This window comes from Lutra lutra, chromosome 5 (assembly GCF_902655055.1).
Source record: "Lutra lutra chromosome 5, mLutLut1.2, whole genome shotgun sequence".
Classification (NCBI taxonomy): domain Eukaryota; kingdom Metazoa; phylum Chordata; class Mammalia; order Carnivora; family Mustelidae; genus Lutra; species Lutra lutra.
In genome coordinates, this window is record NC_062282.1 from 43,069,303 (window position 1) to 43,084,101 (window position 14,799).

Here is a 14,799-nt window from a genome sequence, read left to right on the forward strand (position 1 = left end):
ATATATTCTAATAATATCATCTTTTGAAAAATGTTGAGGGGTGCCTGGGTGGCTCAGTGGGTTAAAGCCTCTGCCTTCGGCTCAGGTCATGATCCCAGGGTCCTGGGATCAAGTTCCACATTGGCCTCTCTACCCAGCAGGGAGTCTGCTTCCCCCTCTCTCTGCCTGCCTCTCTACCTACTTGTGATCTCTATCTGTCAAATAAATAAATAAAATCTTTAAAAGAAAAAAAAAAGAAAAAGGTTGGGACTGACTTTATGACCAGTATACAGTTAATTTTTATAAGTATACTGTGTGTACTTGGAAAGAATGCATATTCTGCAGATAATTGGGTACATGTTTGTTCTCTCGGTTACTAAGCGAAGCATGTTTAATTTCCCCAAATCATTTGTCTAAAATAATGTAATTTTCTCCAATGTTTCGATATTTTGAGTCTACATTATTTAGTGCATATAATTTTAGAACTGTTACATCCTCTTTGTGAATTATTTCTTTCTTTATGAATTATCCCTCCATTTAAAAATTTATTATTTAGGGCGCCTGGGTGGCTCAGTGGGTTAAGCCGCTGCCTTCGGCTCAGGTCATGATCTCAGGGTCCTGGGATCAAGTCCCGCATCGGGCTCTCTGCTCAGCAGGGAGCCTGCTTCCCTCTCTCTCTCTCTCTCTGCCTGCCTCTCTGTCTACTTGTGATCTCTCTCTGTCAAATAAATAAATAAAAAAAAAATCTTTAAAAAAATAAAAAAAAAATTTATTATTTATACGATCTATCTTTCCCATTTATCTTCACTTCCAAGCTTTCTGAATTCTGTTTCTTATGATTAGCATAGAATGGGCAGGCATTTTGTTGGTTTTAAATATTTAGTCTTTTAACAGAAGCATTTACTTCACTGGTATTTATATAAATACTGAAATATTTGGCTGTAAATCTATCTCACTACATGCTATTTGAACCACCAGTTTTATGCTCTTTTCCCTCTGTTCTTTTTGTACATGGCTTTTATCAAGCTGAGGAAGTTCTGTATTGCTGTTTTGATCTACAAGATTTCTTTTCCATGTTCTTTTGGTTTTCTTCTACAATGTATTTATTGAAGAAACTCAGCTGTCTGTTTTATAAATTCAGAGAGGCTGGATTTTGCTGTTTCTTCTTTCTTCCTTTCTTTTAAATTATTTTATTACTCCTCTTTGTTGCCTCTCTATCAGCCTGAAAGTCATACATTCTTTCGCTACTCTTCTAGGGGTTAGTGCTATGAATTTATTGACTTTCAGGTACCTCATTTTCCACATCTGTAGAACAGGGGTAACAACAGCACCTACATCTCATAGTTGTAAGGATTTTTATCTTGAAAGCATTTAAAATGGTAACTGGACACCCAAGTACATTCTCTAAAGCGTATTTTATATTTACTACATTCTGGAAGTTTCGACATTGGCCAGATATCAATGTTTATTTCATTCCTGCTTTTCTCTGGTACAAACGGCAACTCTACAGAATGGAGTAATTACCCGACAGCGCAGGGACCGTTTGATCAGAAGATGTTTGTGACGAGGATAGAGCTGTGAAGCACAGACTGGCTGGAAGTCAGGCTGCAAGAGGCGCTGCTGAAGGGTGGTCACTAGTATGAAAGGCAGAAACCAGGCTTAGTTTACAATGACTCACTCAAAATTAGACTTACGAGATAACACTTGAAACAACACTTCCTTTGTGAACAGTCCTTCCAACACATGAAACAACACTTCCTTTGTGAATAGTTCTTCAAAAAACTACAATAGAGAAATCTGACATTTTAAAGCTCTTCAAGTGATTATATCTATTTCATTTGCTACTGGATTTATGTTACTACTAATAACCATGACGCCATCAAAAAATCTCAAAACTCAGGGCATATTAGTAACAAAAGCAGAATTAGGTGTAAAATAGAAACTAAGGGAAAAAAAGTAAAATATTACCCTCTGTTAAATTTACTGGTCTTGTATAGTAATCTTCAGGTAGAGGTTCCACTTCGTCTACAGCCTGAGCTGGCTCAATCTTTATCTCTTTCTGGTCCTCTCCTTCTTTAAGGCTAAAAGATAAAAAGCACTAATTTCTCAAAGGTCCACTTAATTGCCTTCAAAGTCTACAATATAACTGAAGTATTCTTCTATTGCAGAACATTCTTTCTCTGTTGGGGTCTTTTCTAAGCATGACAATCTTCTTCCCCAGTAGCAAGTGTTTTATGTCACATTCCTCCAATTCATTTGGATACCTGCTTTTCTCCTCAAAGCCATTTAATGTCCAAACTTACGACAGTCCGGCAAGGGTACTGATGGTTGCACCAGCTCGTGGTCGCTGAAGCCTGGTTCCAAGACCATATTTGTCCTAAAAAGAGTTCAGAAATTCCAATTACAAATACTACGTTTGTACATCCTATTTACCACAAGAAAGACTTTTGGGTGGGCCAGCATGAGAAGCTCAGGGAAATAAGCAAAAAAAAAAAAAAAAGCTAATTTGAAAGCTCCTTTTAAAGAAAGTAATTTGTAGCCCCACATCATCTTATTTTTAAAATAATTAGCAAAAGCAGCAAACATGGAGACTGAAACTACATTAGTAGAGTAAAATTGAACTAAATGTGATTTTTTTTTAAACTATTAATCTAAAAATATCTAAGCTATGACTTAGACCAGAACTATGTGAAGTGTCTATGGCAAATGATGAATGTCTTCTTGGAATACCAGTGATCATCTGCTAACTTCTTCAGGGTTAGCAAGAATCATAAAAGAGAACTTACCACTACATGAATAGTGTGTTGCTGTAGGCCCCCAAATAGCAGCAGGTTGCAACAGAGACAAAAAAATGCAGCATAAGACAGAAGCAAACTCATACAGCAGGCAGGTTATAAGGGAAGCTGGAAGAATAATGCCTTTAATTCAAACTCCTCTCCTACACACTAGTGCATATGCTGATTCTACCACTGGGCTATTCTGAAAATTTCATTTAGACTTCATAAAAGTCTCTGGTAATGTAGATGCTTTGAATGTCTTAATGTTTTATTTTGTTCTAAAAAACTAAATATTTTTATATGGACCCCATCAATCCTTAGGGATTCAATGGCTTAACTAATTCTCATATAGAAGCAGTATGACAAGTTACATTTCCTCAGCTGTCAATCTACACCACAGGATTGTTGTGTAAAATATGTGAAAAGTCCTTATTAGAATAGTGCCTGACAAATCACTGTCCTTCAATCAATGTTACTTATTCAATGTCAACCTGCTCGACCCCAAGCAAGCATACAGAAAAGAAACTGTTCTACGAGAGCAAATAAAACGTAGGGGACAATAACAAAAGCTCCATATGCTCATGTTTTGCTTCTGGATAGCACACAGACTGTAGTGAACGACTTCTGTGAAGAATTCCTATCAATGACACTGGCATGTATTACTATTTATTTAACCATGCGAAATGCACTGTGTAAGAGTCAGTGTTCTTCACACTTGAGAACTACAGGAAGGTATCAGAAATAATAAATTGAGCTGGGAACCCATTACTATAGGATGTCAAAGGTGGCCTTCCTGTCTAATATGAATAAAATCTAACACTTGCCTCTCTTCCTCTGTAGTTTTGTCATAGCTACAAAATTAAACACTAGCCCTGGGGAATAATCAGAAAAGAGAGGGCAGTGATAGAAAAAGGAACACAAATGTTCTTAAAACTCAAAGAACTCAAAAAGAGTGAATGATATGGCAAAAGCCTAACTGCTGGACTTAACCACCTATGATTTGAGAAACCTTTCTTTGCTACCCATCATTCAGAAATCTAAGGTCAGTGGCCACCTTCTGAAACGGTCACTGTTCTCAAGGCACACAGGCCTTGTGAACAATGAACTGCACACTCCTTTTTGTACCAAGTCCTCACCGAAAAAGCCAAAGGCATATAGTTTCTACGCCGTGCCAGTTTCTTGCGATCCCGTTCAACCTTCTCCTTCTGAGCAAGCTGCTGGTAATATTCAATCAGTTTGTTCATCTGTAAGACATTGAAAACGCAGTAACTGTTTTCATGAGGAAGCTAACAGGAAGTATGAAAAATTAAGCAATGACACTAACCGGACACAAAATGAACAGAGAAGACAAATTACTACAGTGGACAAATTTGCCCTTTTCCTCAAAAAAGAATTTCTTTTCATTACATTTCTCTGTATAATTTCAGAATTAAAATGGAACCTTTAAGTTTAACAATGGGAAGAAATGGGTAATGAAAAGGCTAGGAAATTTCATGCCCTCCTGTTTTACTTCACTTTTACTTTTTACTTTTTTACTTCCTTTTACTTCATTACGTATTTCGCCCTACAACTACTCCCATTTTTTCTGTATGGCCACAGGCCCATTTCTTTCTTTCTTTTTTTTAAAGATTTTATTTATTTATTTCACAGACAGAGATCACAAGTAGGCAGAGAGGCAGGCAGAGAGAGAGGAGGAAGCAGGCTCCCTGCCGAGCAGAGAGCCCGATGCGGGGCTCAATCCCAGGACCCTGGGATCATGACCTGAGCCAAAGGCAGAGGCTTTAACCCACTGAGCCACCAGGTGCCCCAGGCCTATCTATTTCTAAGAACGTAACATCTTATACTGTGTGTTCTCCCCCACTCATTTGTTTTTATTTTTAAAATGTGTCCTTGGGGCGCCTGGGTGGCTCAGTGGGTTAAAGCCTCTGCCTTCAGCTCGGGTCATGATCCCAGGGTACTGGGATCGAGCCCCATATCGGGCTCTCTGCTCAGCAGGGAGCCTGCTTCCCTTCCTCTCTCTCTGCCTGCCTCTCTGCCTACTTGTGATCTCTCTGTCAAATAAATAAATAATCTTAAAAAAAAAAAAATAAAATATGTCCTAATCCTAAAAGCAATACCTGTTAACTGTGAAAACTTAGAACAACATTAAACAAAGCAAAACTTCTCTTTTATCTCTTGCGTCACTCTCCCCCTCAATAAAGGTATCTGTGATTATCAGCTTAGGTATCTTTCTTACACACACATATGGGTATGTGATTATATGTTGCACACATTAAAACAAAAACCTTGTGTATAGATATATAGCTTTTTTATGTCTGAAAGAAAGTATTTTTCACATAGGGGAAAAAACACATTATTTTATAACTTTTTATTTCACCAAAAATAAACACATACTGTTTTCTTTTTCTGAGTCACAGCCTGACTACAGAACTAAAGCTACAACTAGGTTTCTCTATCAACTTAAGCCAGACTAGAAAATACAGCCATTGTGACTTAATGTCTTATGAGAAGCACTTTCTGTGTGTAACAGACACCAAAATACACATCACAGATTTCTAAGCATATGCCATATCCATGGATAAAATGAAAGATCATCAGTCTTTTTCTCCATCTCTTCTTAGGTCATCCTCTCTCTGATGACGCTTTACTTACCCGTTGTGTGTGAGGGTTTTCAGGTTCCTGCCAACCGCCGCTGGCTGCAAAACAAAGGGACAGTAAACAAATTTTCATAACTTGATATTTTTATTTTCATAAAAACAGTTCATCTGCAGGCCACAAAATGAAATTTAAAAACACAAAATCACAGAACTTCCAAGAAATAGTCCTATGAGTTATATAGACCAGAACACTCACAATGAAATTTTCATTAAAAATAATGAGGGTGACAAAGATAACAGCCCCACCAGCACAACTAAGACATGCATAGCTTCTGTGACAAGCATCTGAAATGTATTACATTTCATCTTATGTAATAATTGTCTGACATCGGGATTCTTATTATTAGTCTCACTTTATAAATGAAATTGAGGCTCAGAGAAGTTAAATAACTTGCCCAAAGTCACATAGATAGTTAAGTGGTAAAGCTGGGATTCAAACTCATACAGTCCGACTCTTAAGACCCCGCTCTTATCTGTAACACTGCAATTTCTATGTTCTATGACCTTGATTCAAAGAAGAATTTCTTACATAAGAAACAAACAGCACAAATCACAATGGAAAAGATTATTCCAGAAAGCTAAAAGTAAAACCATGATGAATACAGCTGACTCCTGAAGAACATGGGTTTGAACTGTGAGCGTCCACATGTATGTGGATATTCTTCAACAAATACAATACAGCACTGTAGCTGTACTTTTAATTTTTTCTAGTTTATTATATTACAAGACTACATATATACAATACATACAACTTACAAAGTATGTGTTCATCAACTGTTTATGTTACCAGGGAGGCTTCCAGTCAACAGTAAGCTAGTAGTAGTCGGTTTTTGGGGAGTCAAAAAGTCACGCAGATTCCCCACAGTTGGGGCTCAACACTTGAGCCTCTGCATTGTTCAAGGGTCAACTGTATATCTCAATAAAGCTAACCCCCCAAAAAAGGGAAAAAGTAAACTACAATGAGATACAGTTTTACAACCATCAGTCTGGAAAAATGAAATAAGTCCCACAACACTACAGTAACCAAGGCTCTGGAACAACAGGTAGTCTACTCTTATGCCTAAGTCAGCTCTGGACGAGGAGCAGAATGCTAAGAGAGAAAAGTTGTAGCAGGATACATATACGGTGTGTTTCCAGGTGTTTCATATTAAAAAAAAACATCTGTTAGTGGCTACAAGCATGCACAGACACCGACGCCGATAAACGTGGAATTCAGGACTGGGGAGGTTAGTGCTCCAGGAAGGTGAGGAAGGGAATGTAGTGGGGATAGGCTACACAAGGGGCTTACACTGTTTGGGTTACGTTTACTATCTGAAGCTGGGTGATAAATACATGAATGTTATTATCTGTTTAAGTAAAAATAACCTTTTTTCAAAACACAAAGGACGCTTGTTAAAGGTGACGCACACCTTGCAAGAAATGGCAACGACATCCTTTAGTATATTAATATTTTAAAGGTTGCCTTACTTAAGACAATCATGAAAATAATTATGTAAAAGAAATGTTTTACTTGTAATATTTTAAAAAATCTAAATGAGTGTTTTACCTAATGCTTTAGAACTGGCAATTTACTCTGAAGAACACTTTGGGAAACATAACTATCTCATTTACATTACAGACACAATGGCTTACTTATAAACAAATAGTTCTGAAGTGGTTTCAGAGCTTCTCAGACACCAACAACATCATGAAAGAAAAAATTATCTGAGCTTCAAGAGCTCCTACTATTCAATCATTATTGTCAAGATACCCTAGAGGAGACAGATTTCTAGAAGTAAACACAGGTTTTAAGCTCTGAAATATAAATTCTCCAACCTTAATGGTTCATAATCTAAAAAGCATAAAACATTCTCTTAAGGGTAACACTGAGAAATCTATTTGGATTTCTGGGCTTTGTTTCTTTACCTTGACAACAAGAGACAAAATACAAACAGAGAAAAATACATTCCAAAAAAAATACTCTTCAATTCACTGAGGCATACATACTCTGCCACTTTGAGGTTCTTTTTCATATTTAACTTGCATTCATAAGTAAATTCAAACAACTAACTTGCTATAGTGATATTAAAACATTAAAACACACATTTACTGACAATCTAAAGGTGCTATAGAATCTTTCTAATAAAAATCACATTTCAGGAAGTATCTATCCATCAATAATGAGCAACAATCAAGAGCTCGAGCATTCTAAACCAAAGAGCAAACACAACAGAACCAAGGACGGAATTTTTAAGAATAAAGAAACCTGACCCATATTTATTTCCAAACTGTGTAAAAATCTATAAGAAGTTTTTACTTAAAGCCCGTCTTCATTTTAGTTATGTCAACTGACCTGAGTTAATTATGGGCTTCATCACAGACTAGTAAGTAGGCTGAAATTTTAAAGGTTTTATTTATTTATTTGAGAGTGAGAGAGAGAGAGCACGAACAGGGTGGCAGGTGGAGAGGGAGAAGCAGACTCCCCACTGAGCAGGAAGGCAGAACCCTGGGATCATGACCTGAGCCACAAGAAGATGCCCAACCAACTGAACCACTCAGTTGGCCCCCAAGATGGGAATTCTTACCAAGTCCGAAAAGTTTCAGAAAATTGAATGAAAATTCAGAAAGAAAAAAGACAATGGGGAGTTAGCAATGCCACTATTTCTATAAAAAATAAATAGCAACTCATGATCTTGAACTGACTTATACAGAGTTTCTACTCTCTGATGTTAACCATGGAGTATAGGAAATGCAAAAATAAAGGAAGTTTCCCAGTCAACAAAACCAAAAGACAACCGACAGAATGGGAGAAGATATTTGCAAATGACATATCAGATACAAGGTTAGTATCCAAAACCTATAAAGAACTTATCAGACTCAACACCCAAGGAACAAATAATCCAATCAAAAAATGGGCAGAAGACATGAACAGACATTTCTGCAAAGACATCCAGATGGCCAACAGACGCATGGAGAAAATGCTCCATATCACTCGGCAGCAGGGAAATCCAAATGAAAACCACAGTGAGATACCACCTCACACCAGTCAGAATGGCTAAAATGAACCAGTCAAGAAATGGCAGATATCGGTGAGGATGTGGAGAAAGTGCAGCTCTCCTACACTGTTGGTAGGAATGCAAGCTGGTGTAGAAACTCTAAAAAACAGTATGAAGGTTCCTCAAAAAGTTGAAAATAGAGCTACCCTACAACCCAAGCAATTGCACTGCTGGGTATTTGCCCCAAAGATACAAATGTAGTAACCCGAAGGGGCATGTGCACCCCAATGTTTATAGCAGCTATGAAGAGCCTAGATGTCCATCAACAGATGAATGGATAAAGAAGATGTGGTACATATATACAATGGAATATTATGCAGCCATCAAAATTTTGAAATCTTTCCATTTGCAACGATGTGGATAGAATTGAAGGATATTATGCTAAGTGAAATAAGTCAATCAGAGAAAGACAATTATCATACGATCTCACTGATATGTGCAAGTTAAGAAACAAGGCAGAGGATCATAGCGGAAGACAGGAAAAAATGAAACAAGATGAAATCAGAGAGGGAGACAAATCGTAAGAGATTCTTAACCTCAGGAAACAAACTGAGGGTTGCTGGAGTGGAGGGGGGTGGGAAGGAGGGGGTGTCTGGATGATGGACATTGGGGAGGATATGTGCTATGGTGAGCGCTGTGAATTGTGAAAGACTAATGAATCACAGACCTGTATCCCTAAAACAAATAATACATTATATGTTAATTTAAAAAAAAATAGAATAGCCCACATAATCTTAAAGAACAACAACACTGGAGAATTCACCCTAGAGAGTTACTAAGATCTATTTTTAAACTTTTTATTTTTATGTATATTTATTATTTTTTTATGATGAATATGCTTTTAACATACAGTGTTAGATAAATGTGTACAATACAGTGATTCAGTAATTTAAAAAAAACCCAGAACAATTCTATAAATTACTCGATGCTTATCACACAGTACTCCTTTTTTCTTTGTGGGAATTCTTTAACACTTAATGACTTCTTAAATTCCAGTATAATCAGTGTACAGTGTTATATTAATTGCAGGTGTACAACATAGTGCTTCAGCAATTCTACGCATTACTCAGTGCTCAAATAAGTATACTCTCGATCCTCTTCACCTACTTCCCCTACCCCACACTCACCTGCTCCCTGGTAACCATCAGTTTGTTCTCTATAGTTCAGAGTCTGTTTTTGCTTGTCTCTTCTTTCCTTTGTTCATTTGTTTTGTTTTCTTTTTTTTTTTTTTAAAGATTTTATTTACTTATTTGACAGAGATCACAAGTAGGCAGAGGCAGACTCCCTGCTGAGCAGAGAGAGTCTGATTCGGGGCTCGATCCCAGGACCCCGGGATCATGACCCAAGCCAAAGGCAGAGGCTTTAACCCACTGAGCCACCCAGGTGCCCCTGTTTTGTTTCTTAAATAAACTTTTTTACTTAAAAAATTTTTTAAAAGATAAATACAGGAAGTTTCCTTTAATAAAGGTAAGTGCCATCTCCACCCTGAAATGCTCAAATGAAGGAAAAGTGATTGGCACCTTAGCTGGTCTTTAGGTCCAAACACACACAAAATTTTTCTGTTTTAATGATAAGCATTTTATGTAAATACATACATCTTTGAGCATGTTTTTAATACTCCAGGATATTTGGATATGGAAATGCTGGGCAGGAGGATAAAAGCAATTTATTTTCAAAAAACGGTGAAGGGGTTTTTAAGAATACACTAACATGATGAACACTGAGTAATGTACAAAATTGTTGAATCACTCTACTGTACACTTGAAACTAAAGTAACACTGTAAGTTAACTCTACTAGAATTTAAATGAATAATGCCATTTATTTTATTAAAATAAAAACAAATATAAATAGAGGCACTTTGGGGCACCTGGGCGGCTCAATCAGTTAAGTGTCCAACATTTTTTTTTTTTTAAATTTAAAGATTATGTATGTATGTATGTATGTATGTATGTATTTATGTATGTATGTATGTATGTATTTATAGAGCATGAGAGGGGAGAAGGTCAGAGGGAGAAGCAGACTCCCCATAGAACTGGGAGCCTAGTGCGGAACTGGATCCCAGGACTCCAGGATCATGACCTGAGCTGAAGGCAGTTACTTAACCAACTGAGCCACCCAGGCATCCAAGCGTCCCAACTTGTGATCTCAGCTTGACTCTTGATCTTAGGGTCCTGAGTTCAAGCCCCAAGTTTGGGGAAAAAGAAAAATGGAGCGGGGGAGGTGAGCGGTATAATCTGTCAAGTGTATGACTCTTGGTTTCAGCTCTGGTGGTGATCTCAGTCGTTAGATCGAGCCCCAAATTGGGCTCCACACTCAGTACAGAGTCTGCTTGAGATTCTTTCTCCCTTTGTCCCTCCCACTTGCATTCTCTCTCTGTCTCTCTCAGATAAATAAATAAAATCTTAAAAAAACAAAACAAAACAAAACAGGGGCACCTGGCTGGCTCAGTGGGAGGAGCATGTAACTCAATCTCAGGGCTGTGAATTCAAGCCCCATGTTGGGTGCAGAGCTCACATAAATAAATATACTTTAAAAACAAAATAAATTAAAAAAAAAAATAAAATTTTAATAAATGTTATCGAACTGCTCTCCAAGGTAAGTAATATAGGAAAGAACTATTTTGCCATATTCTTGCCAACACCAGATCTAAAAAATTTGCCAAATCAATGAAGTTTTAATTTGCATTAACAGTACAAGGCAATTTATGGATACTCAAAAAAGAGTCGAAATAAAAAGGGCTAAAAAATGTCAGGGGAGGGGGCGCCTGGGTGGCTCAGCAGGTTAAGCCTCTGCCTTCGGCTCAGGTCATGATCTCAGGGTCCTGGGATCAAGCCCCGAGTCAGGCTCTCTGCTCAGCAGGGAGCCTGCTTCCCTTCCTCTCTCTCTGCCTGCCTCTTGGCCTACTTGTGATCTCTGTCAAATAAATAAATAAAATCTTAAAAAAAAAAATGTCAGGGGAGGGAAACACAAACTTGAGCTGTAACTTTATGAAAGGTTAAGGTCTTTCCATGAAATCTGCAAGGTTTGGAGGAGTTTGGAGTCAAGATAAAGATAATTTTAACCAAACTATGGGCCCTACCATGTACACATTTTGGTTATTCATCATTTTTATTTCTACATCTGTGAGCTGCTTTTCTTATCCTTTGCCTAGTCTTTCTTTGGGGCTTCTTTCTTGATTTACAAGGGTTCTTCATTTTTGCTTACTTATCATTAGTCTGTTATATATGATCCAAATATTTTTCTTAGTTTGTCATTTTTTTTTTTAAAGATTTTATTATTTCACAGACGAAGATCACAAGTAGGCAGAGAGGCAGGCAAAGAGAGAGGGGGAAGCAGGCTCTAGCTGAGCAGAGAGCCCGATGCGGGCTTGATTCCAGGATCCTGAGATCATGACCTGAGCTGAAGGTAGAGAGGCTTAACCCACTGAGCCACCCAGGCACCCCTTAGTTTGTCATTTTTATCTTTTAAATTTGTTCATGGTGTCTTTCATCATCAGGAGTATTTATGTTTTATGAAGAGCATTAATATTTTGATTGTAAAGAAGTGTCAGATTTATCAACACTATTTTACCAGCTCTAAGAAAACTAAATGGTTTACCCAGTCTTAGATGAAACATTATGGTCCATAAATGTGAGGATTTGGAAACACAGAAGATTGAGCTCTGAATTTAGCTCCCGCATTCCAACAGGTAAAGAGGTAACAGAAACAATCATCTGTGGGCAATTCTAACACTGCCAATTCCATAAAATCTCGTGTTGAAGTCCACCTGACTCACCCACAGATTTGTCTGCCATGCCTACATCTCTAGATGTCCAGCGACAAAATCCACAGGCCAGGTAGTAGGCTTTCTTCATGGTGGTCTTGGCAGGGTCATCTGGAAGCTGTGTGGAGATACTTGTTGCCCGAGTAGAGAGAGTGTGCATACAGCCAGGACAGTCAAAGCAGTTGGCACACCTATAACACAAGACCACTGTTCATTCTCTCGACAAGTCTTTATGAAGCACCTGCTATGTACCACACAGTGTCCTAGGTGTTAGGAATTCAAGAGGGACTATAAGGGAGGACTGTCTCTCAATGAAAAGGAAATTAAAAAGTATTAAAATCTTGTTTTAAAATTTAAGTATTGTATGTTCATTTATTTTTTAAAAAAATGTAATCATCACTAAAGTTCCTGAAGAATTAAGAACCTGACCCAATCCTTTTCCGGAGACAGTCATTGCTAAACAGTCTGGATTTAACCGTTTCAGACTCCATTTAGGCTTGTACAGACCACGAAGATTTCTGAGGGAGAGAAAGGTCACCACTTACGCCTTTAGAAGGACTGAGCAGTTGCACAATGAAAACTCGAGAGGCAACAATATAACAGGCTATGAAACTGGGTTTGGAAAACAACTGCTTGTCTGCTGCGCCAGAGAGCTGACATAAAAACCAAAGAGTGTTCTCAAACTGCAACAGTTCAGGAGCAGTGCCTTTTCAGGGCTTTCTGTTCTCTCCTTAGGCACCACTCTTCCTAGCGCTTCCCCCACACTTCCCCTTCAGGGGCCCCAGTGCCTTCTGCTGCTTGAGATGATCAAAATTTCCACTCCTAGTCCTGGACTTACTCTGAAGCTCTGTTCTACAACTCTGATTATCTGCGATATTTTGCCATCTGGATAACGTCCTCATATAAGGATAATAGTGGTATCTACCCACTGTTCACTGCTCACTGATAGTCTGAGAATTAAATCATAAAATTAACGTGATTTAATTTTATGGATTTAAATTTAATTTAAAATCATAAAATTAAATTTTTAATCATAAAACAAACAGTGTCTGGCTTATTACGAGGTATTTCTCACGTTCAGGAAAGAAAAGTCCTGGTGGTTCACATCCATGCAGTATAAGGGTATGACTGGTAGCAAAGGACTTTCATGCTTAAGCTAAAAACCAAATGGCACCCAGGGGCAATGAGCACACTTACTACCCAGATCTTGGTTCTTAATACCATTTTCCAATAAAGGGAACCAGGGCTCCTTGGAGAAATGGCTAATTCAAGGACTGAGGCAGAGTTCCGGGATTAGCCTGGAGTATCTTGTACGACCAAAAAATGACAGAATGCTCAAATGAATGAACAGCTCCCCCAACCCCCAGCCCATGCAACAACAAAGGTACACCAAAGGGATACAGGAGTCTACCGAAAGAGCTGGCAATGGCCAAAGCTGGAACAATCTGAGCAAAAAAACAAATAAATAAAATGGTACTGGATTATATCCTATGGTATAAAACCAATATTTAAATAAATTATTAAATAAACAAATAGGGGAGGAGAGAAAAATCTACCATTTAAACGAATTCCAAATAATTTACGTAGAGAATCCTCACAGAGGGGGAACATAACTCCCCGCTATAAGAGTGTTTTCCTTCCAAAGAGTACAGTATAAAAAAGGAGAAAAAAGAGTGACTGTGTATTGGAGAAACCTGACAAACACTAGCTCAAGTCAGGTCATTAAGGCTAACATCAACAGTGATAAGTTCTATCGACAGTATGTACCCTTCATGGGATGTAATAAAAGATGCACTTTAACTCTATTGTCTTGTACCCCATAACACATTTCCCCAGCTAACATGAAAAACATCAGATATATTCCAACTGAGGGACATTCTATAAAATATCTTACCAGTACTCCTCAAAACTTTTAAGGTCCTCAAAACCAAGGAAAGTTTAAGAAAATGTCATAGCAAGAGAAGCCAAAAGAGACATGACTATTAAATGTAACATGGGTATCCTAAATAGAATCCAGGAACAGAAAAAGGAGATTAGGGAAAAACTGAGGAAATCTGAATAAAATGAAATGTTTATTTAATAACAAAGTATCCATGTAGTTCATTAATTGAGGCAAATATACCATAATCATGCAAGATGTTAATGATAGGGGAGACTATGTGTTAAGTACACAGAACTCTCTGTACCATCTTCACAATAATTCTTAAGTCTAAAACTGTTCTAAAATAGAAAATTAATTTTAAAAAAATCAAAGGACATTTCATCTTTGGCAAAGGTGATGCTAAAAAATGAAAACCAGCCAGTTAAAAACAAGAGTTAATTCCATGAGTTTCCTTGCCAGCTATTAAAAAAATAGTTGAGGAAAACAGAAAAAAAAAAAAAAAAAAAAAAAAAACAGATCCTAGTCTTACCTATTCTTTTTCAATTTGGCTTCAGCCGATGGCATATTTTCTAAGCAACTGGGACAATAATGGGAGTCCACCTAGAAAGAAACAAGAAATCAAAAATCAGAGGAAAAGACACTCAGTCTAGCTTGTATCTACATCTACGCCAAATAGTGAATTCTAAAATATACTGCACCAGAACA

At 37.6% G+C, this 14,799-nt stretch overlaps 1 protein-coding gene across 1 annotated transcript in view; it reads right to left on the bottom strand.

The window, feature by feature from the left end:
* DCTN4 (dynactin subunit 4) overlaps nt 1-14,799 on the bottom strand; it is a 30,745-nt gene that overhangs the window by 13,028 nt on the left and 2,918 nt on the right. The window contains exons 2-8 of the mRNA XM_047730240.1: nt 14,624-14,694; nt 12,225-12,403; nt 5,409-5,452; nt 3,893-4,000; nt 2,283-2,356; nt 1,948-2,060; nt 1,504-1,613 (exon numbers count right to left, since the gene is read on the bottom strand). Coding sequence (XP_047586196.1) covers nt 1,504-1,613; nt 1,948-2,060; nt 2,283-2,356; nt 3,893-4,000; nt 5,409-5,452; nt 12,225-12,403; nt 14,624-14,694 — 699 coding nt within the window. The remainder of the gene's footprint in view (nt 1-1,503; nt 1,614-1,947; nt 2,061-2,282; nt 2,357-3,892; nt 4,001-5,408; nt 5,453-12,224; nt 12,404-14,623; nt 14,695-14,799) is intronic.